Source organism: Lissotriton vulgaris, unplaced genomic scaffold, assembly GCF_964263255.1.
Source record: "Lissotriton vulgaris unplaced genomic scaffold, aLisVul1.2 SCAFFOLD_563, whole genome shotgun sequence".
Classification (NCBI taxonomy): Eukaryota; Metazoa; Chordata; class Amphibia; order Caudata; family Salamandridae; genus Lissotriton; species Lissotriton vulgaris.
The window spans coordinates 321,295-338,057 of NW_028253855.1; the positions used below are offsets into that span (position 1 = coordinate 321,295).

The 16,763-nt window shown below is 46.2% G+C and overlaps 1 protein-coding gene across 2 annotated transcripts in view; it reads right to left on the minus strand.

Annotated features, from left to right (window-relative positions):
- The window catches only part of LOC147660723 (E3 ubiquitin-protein ligase TRIM39-like), a 148,019-nt gene extending 134,845 nt beyond the window's left edge, over positions 1-13,174 (minus strand). For both annotated transcript variants that reach the window (XM_086951507.1, XM_086951508.1), the window contains exon 1: positions 12,758-13,174. In XM_086951507.1, coding sequence (XP_086807633.1) covers positions 12,758-13,174 — 417 coding nt within the window. The remainder of the gene's footprint in view (positions 1-12,757) is intronic.
- Positions 13,175-16,763: the final 3,589 nt, after the last annotated feature.

A 16,763-nucleotide genomic window follows, 5' to 3' on the forward strand; every position in this document is an offset into this window, starting at 1 on the left:
AAACGCGGGTCGATGCTTTTTATTGTTTGCCACCTATGTTTTTTATATGTTTCCTTGTATAATTGTGTCACACACATTTCTTTCATACATAATTTTGTGTATTTTTATAGAAACATTGTATTGATTGTGTTTTTAAAAAATGATAATGTAATTTCATTAATAAATCGAACTTGTAATTTTTAATTGGTTGTTGTGCTTCACATATTGTTCTTTTCCCTAGTTATATCATCAATCGTATTTTCCTTTTCACACATTGATATTACAAATAACAATGGATTTTAATTTTTTTAAATAATTAATACTTCAATAAAAGTTATTGTAATTTATAATGGCAATAGCTTAAACTTTTGTAAATAACTTTTGTGATTATGTTCAGTGTATTTTATTATGATGAAAATCCAAGAACGGAAGTGAAATATTAACATCTTTTTGTTACATTTGTAATAAAGCTTGAAACATTGAGAGAACATATTTGAACCAGTTGTTGTTGAATGGTTGCACAGATTGATGCTGTGGTGGCTCTGAGTGATGTTGTGATGGCGAACGAGTGATTCTGTGGCGTTTAGTGATGCTGTGGTAGTGCATAGTGATGTTGTGGCGCCCTGAGTGATGCTGTGGTGGTGCTGAGTAATGCTGTATGCTATGCTATGTTTTCTTTGCTATCCTATGTTTTGTTTTGTTATGCTATGCTATGTTTTGCTATCCTGTTTTGATTTGTTATGCTATGCTATGCTGTGTTTTGTTATGCTATGCTATGTTTTGTTATGCTATGTTTTGCTATGCTTTGTTATGATATGCTATGTTTTGCTGTGTTTTATTATGCTATGCTTTGTTTTGCTATGCTATGTTTTGTTGTGCTTTGCTATGCTATGCTATGTTTTTCTGTGCTATTATATGTTTTGTTTTTCTATGTTTTGTTAAGCTATGCTATGTTTTGTTGTGTTTTGCAATGTTTTGTTATGCTATGTGTTGTGTTTTGTTATGCTATGTTTTGTTATGTTATGCTATGCTTTGTTATGCTATGCTATGTTTTGTTATGCTATGCTATGCTTTGTTATGCTATGCTGTGTTTTGCTATGCTTTGTTGTGTTTTATTATGCTATGCTTTGTTTTGCTATGCTATGTTTTGTTGTGCTTTGCTATGCTATGTTTTGTTGTGTTTGGTATGCTATGCTATGTTTTTCTGTGCTATTATATGTTTTGTTTTTCTATGTTTTGTTCAGCTATGCAATGTTTTGTTGTGTTTTGCTATGTTTTGCTATCCTGTTTTGATTTGTTATGCTATGCTATGCTGTGTTTTGTTATGCTATGCTATGTTTTGTTATGCTATGTTTTGCTATGCTTTGTTATGATATGCTATGTTTTGTTGTGTTTTATTATGCTATGCTTTGTTTTGCTATGCTATGTTTTGTTGTGCTTTGCTATGCTATGCTATGTTTTTCTGTGCTATTATATGTTTTGTTTTTCTATGTTTTGTTAAGCTATGCTATGTTTTGTTGTGTTTTGCTATGTTTTGTTATGCTATGTGTTGTGTTGTGTTTTGTTATGCTATGTTTTGTTATGTTATGCTTTGTTATGCTATGCTATGTTTTGTTTTGCTATCCTATGCTTTGTTTTGTTATGCTATGCTATGTTTAGTTTTGCTATCCTATGCTTTGTTTTGTTATGCTATGCTATGTTTTGTTATGCTATGCTATGTTTTGTTGTGTTTTGTTATGCTATGCTATGCTTTGTTTTGCTATGCTGTGTTTTGCTATGCTTTGTTTTGCTATGCTATGTTTTGTTGTGCTTTGCTATGCTATGTTTTGTTGTGTTTGGTATGCTATGCTATGTTTTTCTGTGCTATTATATGTTTTGTTTTTCTATGTTTTGTTAAGCTATGCAATGTTTTGTTGTGTTTTGCTATGTTTTGTTATGCTATGTGTTGTGTTGTGTTTTGTTATGCTATGTTTTGTTATGTTATGCTATGCTTTGTTATGCTATGCTATGTTTTGTTTTGCTATCCTATGCTTTGTTTTGTTATGCTATGCTATGTTTAGTTTTGCTATCCTATGCTTTGTTTTGTTATGCTATGCTATGTTTTGTTGTGTTTTGTTATGCTATGCTATGTTTTGTTGTGTTTTGTTATGCTATGCTATACTTTGTTATGCTATGCTGTGTTTTGCTATGCTTTGTTGTGTTTTGTTATGCTATGCTTTGTTTTGCTATGCTATGTTTTGTTATGCTATGTTTTGTTATGCCATGCTTTGTTATGATATGCAATGCTTTGTTATGCTATGTTTTGTTATGCTATGCTATGCTAAGCTTTGTTTTGTTATGTTATGCTATGTTGTGTTTTGTTATGCTATGTTTTGTTGTGTTTTGTTATGCTATGCTATCCTTTGTTATGCTATTTTTTGTTGTGTTTTGTTATGTTATGCTATGTTTTGCTATGCTTTGCTATGCTATGTTTTGTTGTGTTTTGTTATGCTATGCTATGCTATGTTTTGCTATACTTTGCTGTGCTATGTTTTGTTATGTATGCTATGTTTTGTTGTGTTTTGTTAAGCTATGCTATGCTATGTTTTGATGTGTATTGCTATGTTTTGTTATGCTATGTTTTGGTATGCTATGCTTGGTTTTGTTATGTTATGCTATGTTTTGTTCTGCTATGTTGTGTTGTGTTTAGTTATGCTATGCTATGTTTTGTTATACTATGCTATGTTTTGTTTTCCTATGCTATGCTTTGTTGTGTTTTGCTAATGCTATGTTATGTTTTGTTATGCTATCCTATGCTTTGTTTTGTTATGCTATGTTTTGCTACCCTATGCTTTTTTTGTTATGCTATGCGGTGTTTTGTTATGCTATGCTGTGTTTTGTTAAGCTATGCTATGTTTTGTTATGCTATGCTATTTTTTGTTATGCTATGCTGGTGAGGGTGGGAGGGTGAGGGGGTGTGAGGGTTAGTGTGTGAGGGTGAGTGAGGGTGTGTGAGGGTGTGTGAGGGTGAGGGTGTGTGAGGGTGAGGGGGGTGAGGGTGAGGGCGTGTGAGGGTGAGGGGGTGTGAGGGTGAGGGGTGTGAGGGTAATGGGGTGTGAGGGTGAGGGCGTGTGAGGGTGAGGGGGCGTAAGGGTGAGGGGGTGTGAGGGTGATGGGGTGTGAGGGTGAGGGTGAGGGGGTGTGAGGGGGAGTGGGGTGAGGGTGAGAGGATGTGAGGGTGAGGGTGTGTGAGGGTGTGTGAGGGTGAGGGTGTGAGGGTGAGGGGGTGTGAGGGTATGTGAGGGTGAGGGGGTGAGGGTGTGTGAGGGTGAGGGGGTGTGAGGGTGAGGGTGAAGGGGTGTGTGAGGGTGAGGGGTATGAGGGGGGGTGAGGGTGTTTGAGGGTGTGTGAGGGTGAGAGGATGTGAGGGTGTGTGAGGGGGAGGGGGTGTGAGGGTGAGGGTGTGAGGGGGTGTGAGGGTGTGTGTGGATAAATAGTGTGAGGGTGTGGGTGTGAGGGTGAGGGGGTGTGAGGGTGTGTGAGGGTGAAGGTGTGAGTGTGAGGGTGAGGGTGAGGGGGTGTGAGGGTGAGAGTGACGGGTTGAGGGTGACTATGTAACATTATCTGTGAGCAAGGTAAAAAGGAAACAAAGGTCAGATTGGGTGCACATTGAAAGACAGCGTTAATAACTTTTATATAGCGCTCTGCCCTACACATTGATCACCTTGAAGCAATATAAATAACTGGTGTTACTATTACCCAATCGAATATTTCATTTGGACGGATGGGTTATCTGCCCAAATTAAGATGCAAACTTAAGACGTGTAGGCAGCGCAGATGTCAGCAGCGAGCGTTTAACCCAATAAGGTATCTTGCATTTTCTACCTAAGGCAGCACCTGGGTTTGTGGTGTGTGCTATACACTCAATATTTTGAGTTTAAATAACAGCAAAAATTTTATAAACGGGTTAGCCGAACACTGCAGAAATACATTAAGCTGGTTTCATTTGAAAACCTACCAAAATAGTGTAAACTGTTGTGAACATAAAATGCAATAGATAAGCAACACAAAAATTCACACGAGAACGACGCGTCTCAATGAGGCTCGAGGGCCCAAAAGGCCGAGATTAGATTTAATGTTTTACCTAGTCAGACCTAGAGCAGAAAATAAATTCACTATTGAGTGTACGTGCAAGAATTCAGGTAATTTAATAATAAACGAAGACAAGGAACATAAGACATAGAACAACATAAACACACAGCCATTGTTATAACAAAGCTTTTCCGCAGGATAATAAAACATAACCTAAACTAGGCGTCCATGGTAAGCTGCTAGGAAGGGTTTAAACTGCTCTTGCCTGCACTTCCAGGAGCAGTCACGCAACGAGGGGGTGCTGATGAACAGTGGAAGTAACAAACGAGCTTTACCCGTGGCACATCCCATTAGCACTGTGAAGGCTGACAAAGGGAAAGACAATCGCCCTTGCTCTGCTAGGAAGGTGGACCCTGGGCCTTCACTTCCACTGAACCTGGCCATCCGACTAGATGGACTCGTAAGTTAACATTCACCGCAATTGACAAATAGCAACCAATGGAATCTCGGTGGATCGATTTAGGTGGTCATGAGGATATCTGGGTCCGGTCTCTACTCTAACGGCATAATTTTGAATCTTCTGTAGGCAGCCCAAAATCTTACATGCCAGATAGAAAGATTACCACTCAGTGGTCTAAATGTGAGACAACTGGCGCGCGGTATCATGATACATTTGGACTCCAAGAGCATGGAGTGTAACAGAGAATCAACAACACGAAAAATGAACTGTAGGAGCATCCGGGTTCATAGCGCCATCAAACAACCAACCCCTTGGTTTTCACCTCCCTGGAGATGATGGCGGTGATGCCACCTAACTGCAGTCTAATGGCCAAGGTGCGCAAAGCTACCATCCGCTCGGACGAACCCGCTCACTCTCGCCGAACAGTGTTGAGGTAAGAACTCCATGCTGGCAGCAAAAATACAGAAATCGTTTAGAGAGACCATATGTTCGGCTTTTTATATAATAAAAATCCCTGCAGGAAGCCCGAGCCCATGGCCGAGAGGAGCAGTGGTGACCAGGGGCTCCCATGCCTGAAAGAGAGCCCTGCGGAGGCTGCAGACGTAAGGCGGGCCGCCGATGCACGTGCAGGGCTCCCATGAGTGAAGGAAGCCCCGCGTGTGCCAGGTGATGCAGAGATGACACCAGCGCAGCGACTAGAGCCCGGTGAGATTAGGGGTGTGTGTGTGTGGGTGTGCGTGTGTGTGTGTGTATGAGTGTGTGTGTGTGTATGTGTGTATGTGTGTGTGTATGTGTATGTGTGTGTGTATGTGTGTATGTGTGTATGTGTATGTGTGTGCACGCGCGCGTGAGAGAGTTTGCAGGAGGCTGAGAGATTGCAAGAGGCTGACTTGCCTTAGAAGCGGGACAGGAGATGTGCACGGCGTGTGGCTGTACATGCGCGTACACCTGCTGAAATCACCGAGGGCTCTGCGCGTGCCCATCCCCTGTTCCACTTCCAAAGCAAGTCCCTAACAATAGAGCTCGCTGGAAGCTGCTTACACCAGCTCGACCTAAAAAGGTAAGTGTCACGGGGTCACGCGATCATACGAAGTATCCCCCGAGAGTGACTTTCAATCTCCTTCACAGGATTGGAGCGGGCCCTTGAAAGAAGACCCAGACATTACAGAGCCGAGGCATGCCCCCATGACGATAGCGCTCGTCGGCCTATCCCGGCCGACTACGTTAGAGAAAAGGGCGGACACGGAAGAACCAACGAGGGAAGCCAGGAGAAAAGACGGCGAGAGACGGAGAGCAAGCAGATAGGAGTGGGAAATCAAGGATCGGCCGGAGGGACTTCCAAGCAGCGGAGAAGACCCGGAGGAACCATCGGGAGGAGAGCCAGGAGGCCAGCAAAACGGTTCGCCCAGGCACGCTCTCGGAGATGCGTGGCTAAACCATGTATGGAGAAGTCTCTGGGGCCTCTTTTACCATAAGGGTGGGAACGGGTAACTGCAAGTGGGCGGTCTAAAGTGTTGCGGAATCCTCTGCCTTGTTTCTTTCTTTGAAATCCCATCATGGCTTATGGTACGTGGATTACTGCCTCTCACGAATATTTTGTTGTTTACACTGGTGGTGGCTGTTTTCACAAGCGTTACCTGCACTCCCTTCCCCATATCGTTTGGTAGTATTCGGAATGGTTGTCTAAATACTACGTATCCTCTTTTTTTTCTGGGGCACGTCTGGTGACGAGAGCCAAGGACTCAGGAGGACCAAGAAGAAACGAAGGACGGCAGGAACCATTCAACCCAGCTTCTCAATGACGGACTCTATTTCCAATCCTGTCACCACATTCTTATACCCACAAATAAAACCCTCTTACGTACAATCGTTGTGCTTGTTGGCTCCTTCCCTCTTTGTTAGCCCAGTCGGGTTACAGTAAGCCTCCTCTGTTCATGCTATCTGGATCTGGTACATCATCCCTATCGATATGACATCAGCTCCAAGTCTCCTACAAAATAGACACATGTCTTGAAGGAACTCAACCCCTGACCCGACGGCCCACCCTTGACCTTCTCCAACAATTGTATCTTCCTAGCAACACACCTGGTTTACTGCCCTTTACTGGCCAAATATATCAAGATTGTACGTACCAATAAGAAACACTCAGATTCTAATTCTAGCCACACATATCCATATTGCTCTTGAATATGTTACATCTATACCTCCCTGACTAATTAAAGATATGCCCTCAGTCTTTTTGTATTAGTGAGGTACCCTCAGGGTGTCTCTTTTCCAGTTCCCTTTAAATTACATCAGGGCCGTGGCCCACAGTGAACCATGTTTGAGGCTTCGCTATAGAACAATGCTTTCTACGACTAAACCTTAAGCAGAAGCAGGTATAGACAGTGAGAGTACAGATGCTAGCACCATACATGGGATACAACAGAGAACCGACAACTAGACACCAGCCTCATACAGGGTCTGCAACTGAGAACAGACGACCAGAGACCAGCCTCATACAGAGTCTGCCACAGAGAACAGACAACCAGAGACCAGCCTCATACAGGGTCTGCAACAGAGAACAGACAGAGACCAGCCTCATACAGGGCCTGCAACTGAGAACAGATGACCAGAGACCAGCCTCAACAGGGTCTACAACAGAGAACAGACAACCAGAGACCAGCCTCAACAGGGTCTACAACAGAGAATAGAACCAGATACCAGCCTCATACAGGGTCTGCACCAGAGAATAGAACAAGATACCAGCCTCATACAGGGTCTGCAAAAGAGAACCAGACACCAGCCTCATACAGGGTCTGCAACAGAGAACAGACAACCAGAGACCAACCTCATACAGGGTCTGCAACAGAGAATCAGAGACCAGCCTCATACAGGATCTGCAACAGAGAACATACAACTAGAGACCAGCCTCATACAGGGTCTGCAACAGAGAACAGACAACAAGACCCCAGCCTCATACAAGGTCTGCAACAGAGAACAGACAGAGACCAGCCTCATAGAGGGTCTGCAACAGAGAACACAACCAGAGACCAGCCTCATACAGGGTCTGCAACAGAGAACAGACGACCAGACCCCAGCCTCAAACAGGGTTTGCAACAGAGAACAGATAACCAGAGACCAGCCTCATACAGGGTCTGCAACAGAGAACAGACAACCCAAGACCAGCCTCATACAGGGTCTGCAACAGAGAACAGGCAACCAGAGACCAGCCTCATACAGGGTCTGCAAGAGAGAACAGACGACCAGAGACCAGTCTCATACAGGGTCTGCAACAGAGAACAGGCAACCAGAGACCTGCCTCATACAGGGTCTGCAACAGAGAACAGACGACCAGACCCCAGCCTCATACAGGGTCTGCAACAGAGAACAGAAACCAGAATCCAGCCTCATACAGGGTCTGCAACAGAGAATAGATTACCAGAGACTAGCCTCATACAGGGTCTGCTACAGAGAACAGAACCAGAGACCAGCCTCATACAGGATCTGCAACAGAGAACAGACAACCAGAGACCAGCCTCATACAGGGCCTGCTACAGAGAACAGACGACCAGAGACCAGCCTCATACAGGGCCTGCTACAGAGAACAGACGACCAGAGACCAACCTCATACAGGGTCTGCAACAGAGAACAGACAACCAGAGACCAGCCTCATACAGGGTCTGAAATAGAGAACAGACAACCAGAGACCAGCCTCATACAGGGTCTGCCACAGAGAACAGACGACCAGAGACCAGCCTCATACATGGTCTGCAACAGAGAACAGACAACCAGAGACCAGCCTCATACAGGGTCTGCTACAGAGAACAGAACCAGAGACCAGCCTCATACAGGGTCTGCTACAGAGAACAGAACCAGAGACCAGCCTCATACAGGGTCTGCAAAAGAACAGACAACCAGAGACCAGCCTCATACAGGGTCTGCTACAGAGAACAGAACCAGAGACCAGCCTCATACAGGGTCTGCAAAAGAACAGACAACCAGAGACCAGCCTCATACAAGGTCTGCTACAGCGAACAGAACCAGAGACCAGCCTCATACAGGGTCTGCATCAGAGAACAGACGACCAGAGACCAGCCTCATACAGGGTCTGCAACAGAGAACAGACGACCAGGGACCAACCTCAAACAGGGTCTGCTACAGAGAACAGACAACCAGAGACCAGCCTCATATAGGGTCTGCAACAGAGAACAGAACCAGACACCAGCCTCCTACAGGGTCTGCTACAGAGAACAGAACCAGAGACCAGCCTCATACAGGGTCTGCATCAGAGAACAGACGACCAGAGACCAGCCTCATACAGGGTCTGCAACAGAGAACAGACAACCAGAGACCAGCCTCATACAGGGACTGCTACAGAGAACAGACGACCAGGGACCAGCCTCGTACAGGGTCTGCAACAGGGAACAGACAACCAGAGACCAGCCTCATACAGGGTCTGAAATAGAGAACAGACAACCAGAGACCAGCCTCATACAGGGTCTGCTACAGAGAACAGAACCAGAGACCAGCCTCATACAGGGTCTGCAAAAGAACAGACAACCAGAGACCAGCCTCATACAGGGTCTGCTACAGAGAACAGAACCAGAGACCAGCCTCATACAGGGTCTGCAAAAGAACAGACAACCAGAGACCAGCCTCATACAGGGTCTGCAACAGAGAACAGACGACCAGAGACCAACCTCATACAGGGTCTGCTACAGAGAACAGACGACCAGAGACCAGCCTCATATAGGGTCTGCAACAGAGAACAGAACCAGACACCAGCCTCATACAGGGTCTGCTACAGAGAACAGAACCAGAGACCAGCCTCATACAGGGTCTGCATCCGAGAACTGACGACCAGAGACCAGCATCATACAGGGTCTGCAACAGAGAACAGACAACCAGAGACCAGCCTCATACAGGGTATGCATCAGAGAACAGACAACCAGAGACCAGCCTCATACAGGGCCTGCAACAGAGAACAGACGACCAGAGACCAACCTCATACAGGGTCTGCTACAGAGAACAGACGACCAGAGACCAGCCTCATATAGGGTCTGCAACAGAGAACAGACGAGAGACCAGCCTCATACCGGGTCTACAACAGAGAACAGACCAGAGACCAGCCTCATACAGGGTCTACAATACAGAACAGACAACCAGCCTCATACAGGGTCTGCAACTGAAAACAGGCAACCAGAGACCAGCCTCATACAGGGTCTGCAACAGAGAACAGTCGAACACCTGCCTCATACAGGGTCTGCAACAAAGAACCAACGACCAGAGACCAGCCTCATACAGGGTCTGCAACAGAGAACAGACAACCAGAGACCAGCCTCATACAGGGTCTGCAACAGAGAACAGACCAGAGACCAGCCTCATACAGGGTCGGCATTAGAGAACAGACAACTAGAGACCAGCCTCATACAGGGTCTGCAACACAGAACAGACAACCAGATACTAGCCTCATACAGGGTCTGCAACACAGAACAGACAACCAGAGACCAGCCTCATACAGGGTCTGCAACAGAGAACAGACGAGAGACCAGCCTCATACAGGGTCTGCAACACAGAACAGACAACCAGAGACCAGCCTCATACAGGGTCTGCAACAGAGAACAGACGAGAGACCAGCCTCATACAGGGTCTGCAACAGAGAACAGACAAACAGAGACCAGCCTCATACAGGGTCTGCAACAGAGAACAGGCAACCAGAGACCAGCGTCATACAGGGTCTGCAACAGAGAACAGATGACCAGAGACCAGCCTCATACTGGGTCTGCAACAGAGAACAGACAACCAGAGGCCAGCATCATACAGGGTCTGCAACAGAGAACAGACGACCAGAGACCAGCCTCCTACAGGGTTTGCTACAGAGAACAGACGACCATAGACCAGCCTCATACAGGGTCTGCTACAGAGAACAGACAACCAGAGACCAGCCTCATACAGGTTCTGCACCAGAGAACAGATGACCAGAGACCAGCCTCATACAGGGTCTGCAACAGAGAACAGAACCAGAGACCAGCCTCCTACAGGGTCTGCAACAGAGAACAGGCAACCAGAGACCAGCCTCATACAGGGACTGCAACAAAGAACAGATGACCAGAGACAAGCCTCATACAGGGACTGCAACAAAGAACAGATGACCAGAGACCAGCCTCCTACAGGGTCTGCAACAGAGAACAGACAACCAGAGACAAGCCTCATACAGGGTCTGCAACAGAGAACAGACGACCATAGACCAGCCTCATACAGGGTCTGCAACAGAGAACAGACAACCAGAGACAGGCCTCATACAGGGTCTGCTACAGAGAACAGACAACCAGAGACCAGCCTCATACAGGGTCTGCAACAGAGAACAGACAACCAGAGACCAACCTCATACAGGGTCTGCAACAGAGAACAGACGACCATAGACCAGCCTCATACAGGGTCTGCGCCAGAGAACAGAACCAGAAACCAGCCTCATACAGGGTCTGCGCCAGAGAACAGAACTAGAGACCAGCCTCATACAGGGACTGCAACAAAGAACAGATGACCAGAGACACGCCTCATACAGGGTCTGCAACGGAGAACAGACAACCAGAGACCAGCCTCATACAGGGTCTGCAACAGAGAACAGATAAGCAGAGACAACCCTCATACAGGGTCTGCAACAGAGAACAGACGACCATAGACCAGCCTCATACAGGGTCTGCAACAGAGAACAGACAACCAGAGACAACCCTCATACAGGGTCTGCAACAGAGAACAGACGACCATAGACCAGCCTCATACAGGGTCTGCAACAGAGAACAGACAACCAGAGACCAGCCTCATACAGGGTCTGCAACAGAGAACAGACAGCCAGCCTCATACAGGGTCTGCACCAGAGAACAGAACCAGAAACCAGCCTTATACAGGGTCTGCAAAAGAGAACAGAACCAGAGACCAGCCTCATACAGGGTCTTCAACAGAGAACAGACAACCAGAGACCAGCCTCATACAGGGTCTGCAACAGAGAACAGACAACCAGAGACCAGCCGCATACAGGGTCTGCAACAGAGAACAGACAGCCAGCCTCACACAGGGTCTGCACCAGAGAACAGAACCAGAAACCAGCCTCATACGGGGTCTGCAACAAAGAACAGAACCAGAGACGAGCCTCATACAGGGTCTGCAAAAGAGAAAAGATAACCAGAGTCCAGCCTCATACAGGGTCTGCAAAAGAGAAGAGACTACCAGAGACCAGCCTCATACAGGGTCTGCAATAGAGAACAGAACCAGAGACCAGCCTCATACAGGGTCTGCAACAGAGAACAGAACCAGAGACCAGCCTCATACAGGGTCTGCAGAACAGACAACCAGAGGCCAGCCTCATACAGGGTCTGCACCAGAGAACAGAACCCACGACCAGCCTCATACAGGGTCTGCAGCAGAGAGCAGAACGAGAGACCAGCCTCATACAGGGTCTGCAACAGAGAACAGAACGAGAGACCGGCCTCATACAGGGTTCCACAGAGTAAGAAGCTGGGGATATTTGTCGGTGTTTCGAATTCACAAGCAATTAATTAAATCTTTAAGGGGATACAAAGTATGTTTGGTGTTTTGATTGATCTAAACGCACTCTGAGGCTCTTAAAGAGAAGGGTGCCCAATAGCACACAGTACGTATTCAACCTGTGATCCCTGAAAGCTCACATATATTCCTTGAATTTCTCTTTTTGACTCAGAGTGTCTTCACTTGTGAATCCTGACTACCCACATTCACACTATGTGCTCTTAGGCACCCTACTCTATGGGATTGATGGTGTGAATTTTTATCCCTTCACCCCCTAAAATATACTTTGTATCCTCTTCAAGACTTAACGAGTGAATTCACTTGTAAATCCTGAACACCCACAGACATGCCTTGTGCTCCTCTGCAACTTCTTCCTGTGTGGAACTTACAATGTCTTTATTTGTGAAAGCTCAAAATCCACACACTTTCCTTGTTGTTTTCTGCAACCTCCTCCGTGGGACACACAGGGTGATTTGTGACCTCTGAACATTTGTACACACAGGGTCTGTGCTCTGCCCCTTGATTTGAAGCACCGAGTGACTTTCTGGTCTCTGAATTTCCACAGACCTATCTTGTGCTCCTCTGTTGTCCATACTGTAAACACACACACACACGCACACACACACAAAGACACACACACGCCATGCACACCTTTGCAGGCTTCTCAAGAGGGTTTATTTAAGGTGTGAGTTGGTTGTCCCTGAAAGCCCACAGACGTACCTTGTGCTCCTCTGCAGCCTCCTCTACAGGACTTGCTGAGTGAGTCTTATGCTCCTTGGACTCCCGGCACACCAAACATATCATGGTCTGATCCTCTGCACAGAACAGCAGCAGTGCCTGGTTATGTTTCTCGCATAAATTCTCCTCCGGGGGCTTCACGGGGGGCAGGTGAAGCTGTTTTGCAATTTCCACCATGTTCTTTAGTTGTCTGTTGGGTCGAAGGTTTTTCACAGAAGATATTTCCCTGCACTGTGGACAGGGGAAGTTTTCATCTCTTCCCTCCCAGCTCTGGGTGATGCAGGAGCGGCAGAAGTTGTGTCCACAATCAAAAATCATCACCGGATCCTTAAAATATTCCAAACAGATGGAACAAGTGGCCTCTTCCTGGAGGTTCCCGAGCTGAGCTGCTGCCGCCATGATGCAGAAATGCAGGAAGTAAAGTTAAGTTTCATTTCTCTCTCTTTGTGCAGTGGGTGTGTCTGTGCGTCTGCCTCCCTATGCCTGCGCTGGGACTTCCTGGTTCATGTTACAGGCACAGAACAGACTCTGTCACTACTGTCTCCTGTGCTTTACCTGTACTTTTTTCACCTTTCCCATCTAAACACACCAGCAATGTGTTATTTTCCAAGATTCTGTACACAGCTCTCCCGAGGACCCCCCCCCCTCCTGAGCTGAGCACCCCCTGCTGCTCCTGTACCAGGCCCCGCCCACAGCTCTACCAAGGACCCTATCTCATGACCCATCATCCCGTGCTGTTCCTGCCCCAGACCTCCCAGCCTCGATCTTCGCCTGCTGTTCCTTTTCTTTCTCAGTCCTACCCCCACCCCACCACTAGAGGGCGGACTGTAATCAGTGCAGCAGCGAGGGTGCTGTGGGCATTACTGCTACCGGTGCAAATGGGCTCCATGCCCCAGTTTGGAAGTAGAAAACACATCTGTAATTGGGGTGCAGTGAGACCCTTACTCCCCTGAGCTCTGGTGTCACTGCACCTGCTGAGCTATCCTTAGCCACGCCCCTAGTAGTAAATTCTTCTTATGGGCCAGGCCTTGGCAGCCCGTCACCACAGGGGAGTAATTCCACCAATGGTGGAGCTGCAGCATCCATTGCAGCTCTGCCATTGGTTCCCACCTAGACCAGAGGTGAGGCCCTCTCCCTCTGGCGAGGGTCACCCAAGAGGTGAGCACTGGAGCCACACTCTCTGGGGTCCTAACATGCTGATGGCCAATGCGACCCACTGGACACCTGACCTCCTACTTCAGGAGTGGATTGCACTATTCGAGCTGAAAGGGGGGCTGGGGCAGTGTCAGTCACAAATCAGGTTGCTTATTGTTTCAGCCAAACGAGCCACAACAATTAAAATTCAATATGCAGCTCAATTATTTTCAATAATTCATCAGATGAATACTACGGCGCAGTTAATAATCTTTTAAAAAACTATGCAGGTCATTTAAGATCATATCTATACTACTATTATAAAGAGAGAACTTGCACTTTTTGGCCAGGTAAACTCGGGAACCACAGCGCCAATCTACACACCCGATACATCTATGAAAATTTCAGGGTGTGTAGATGGACATAGGCTATATAAATAAATAAATAAAAGTAAATTAAAAAAATTACGTTTGTAAACAAAGTAGTCCCCTGAAAGTAGCGCCGGCCGGGACCTAGCGCTGGGCACGACGCGACGTGCGTGATGACGACAAGGAGGAGGGCGGTGCAGTGAGGAGGCGGCTGTGCAGTGAGGAGGCGGCACAGATAAGGAGGCAGCAGTAAATGAAAATGTCGGGCGGGAGGGGGGCGCGAGTGAGTCTGAGCGAGAGGGGGCGCGAGTGAGTCTGAGCGGGAGGGGGGCGCGAGTGAGTCTGAGCGAGAGGGGGCGCGAGTGAGTCTGAGCGGGAGGGGGGCGCGAGTGAGTCTGGGCGGGAGGGAGTCGGTGCGGGAGGGGGTCGGGGCGGGAGCGGGTGTACTGCCCCCAGCCCCTTTCTGCCCCAGGCAACGCTGGGGCGGGCTGCTAGTTAGTTCATATACTAAAATGTAACTCCTATTTCTCACATAAATGAGAATATATGCAACTCTTTCCTTTAATACAATATAAAATAAGTTTAAAAAACAAGCGACCTATTTGCTAGCCACTCATTTTGTCAATACGCATTCTTTCAACAACAATCCCCGTGGCGTAATTTGCTGAACCTTGCAACCAGACTCATCAATTCTTCATGCATAAATAGTATGTATAATTGCTTGCGTGCCAGCTTGATCTATACAACTCCATTAAAAGAGTGTCAAGATTCACATTTAAATGTGCGTCTGATCTTTCGGCCAGATTCATAAACGTAAAATCGGCTCGCAAAGGGCCAGATTCTGAGAATCTGGCCCTTTGCGAGCGCAATTTTTGCATTTGGGATTCATCATCCCAAATGCAAAAATCGCTATTATAGAATTCGCAATTTTGCGAGGAATTGCATTTAAGGAATCTCTATTTGAGATTACTTAAATGCAATTCATGAAACATTTAAAAATTGCGAATTCGCAATTTTCGGCCGCTATTTACCGCAAAGTCAAACCTCGTGGTAAATAGCAGAAACTTAGAAAAATGCACTTGAGTGCATTTTTCTAAGTTGTATGTTACACACCCACATGTCCTTGGGACATGTGCGTGCGTAACACCAGCGTCCAATATCATTTCAGGGGTGCAACAGGGTGTCCGTTGGACACCCCTGCACCCTTGAAATCGCAAACTCAAAATGCGAATCGCTAATAGCGATTCGCACATTGATATGTCTTCCCATTCATTCCTATGAGCCTCTAAGCCCATAGGAATGAATGGGGAGTTATTCCTTATTTGAGATTAGCAATTAGCTAATCGCAAATAAGGAAGCTGTAGGAATCGCAAAATAAATTGCGATTTGTACATGAATCCCGTTTTGCGAGTCTGTAATAGCGATTCCTTAATAATCGCTATTACAGACTCGCAAAACGGGACTTTCATGAATCTAGGGGTATGTTTCCATGCTTCGAAGATGGAAGATGAAACCGCCGCTGTGATAGGTCGGACATCAGATCTCATACCGAGAGCCTCGCCTCTTTGCAAGTTCTAATGTTAGATGTTAGGAAGATTGGTCGCAAATAATATCCCTGAATGTGATAAGGAAAGTGACGCAGCAAAAGAAAGTGTGTTAATGTTTCGCCTCCTCCGAGAGGACAAGGGCGCGGCTCCATTCCATCACAAGGTATTTTCAGCCGTCTTTGGTCACAGAAGCCGCTGGTAAGGTACCTAGTCGAAACTTAAGATAGAGAGCTCTTTTTCCTGCCGCATAAATATTGTCCAGACAATCAAATAAACCCAATTCTTGATTGAAAGAAAAACAACGCTTTGATAAGGCACCTAAGTGGCTCATGATTATTGGTTATTTGTAGTGCCATAAACATAGAACGTGGATTAGCATATGTTGTGATAAAAGTACATGAGGGCACTCAAAATGTAGATGAAATCCTGATTGTGATTACATGGGGTTTGTCACTTGGGGGTATATGTTTTTTTTTTGCTTATAATGGGGCACTGAAAATGTAGATGAAACACTGATTGTGATTACATGGGGTTTGTCACTTGGGGGTATATGTGGTTTTATTGCTTATAATGTTGCCCGGTATTGAAGGACTAAGGACTGTATATGTTTGATTCAGGACCAGATTAAAATTAATGAATCTTTGTGTGATGATTTAATTGCAGTTCCCCTGACGAAGGGCTATGAAAAGCCCGAAATGCATTGGGTATTAATAAAGAAATGCTGGCTCGACGAAATCTTGAGTTTTGGTCGTATTCCCGATGAGGCCTGTGGCACGCTGTGAATATATGAAGCATCCAATACGCATGATTTAATATGTTTGTGGAATATACAAGTGAAAAGCACTGAAATTGACTGGATAAAAATGGTTAAAAATGATTAAAATGGATTAAATCGATTTCGATATATATTTTGGAAATTGGGGCAGGATGTAATATCCT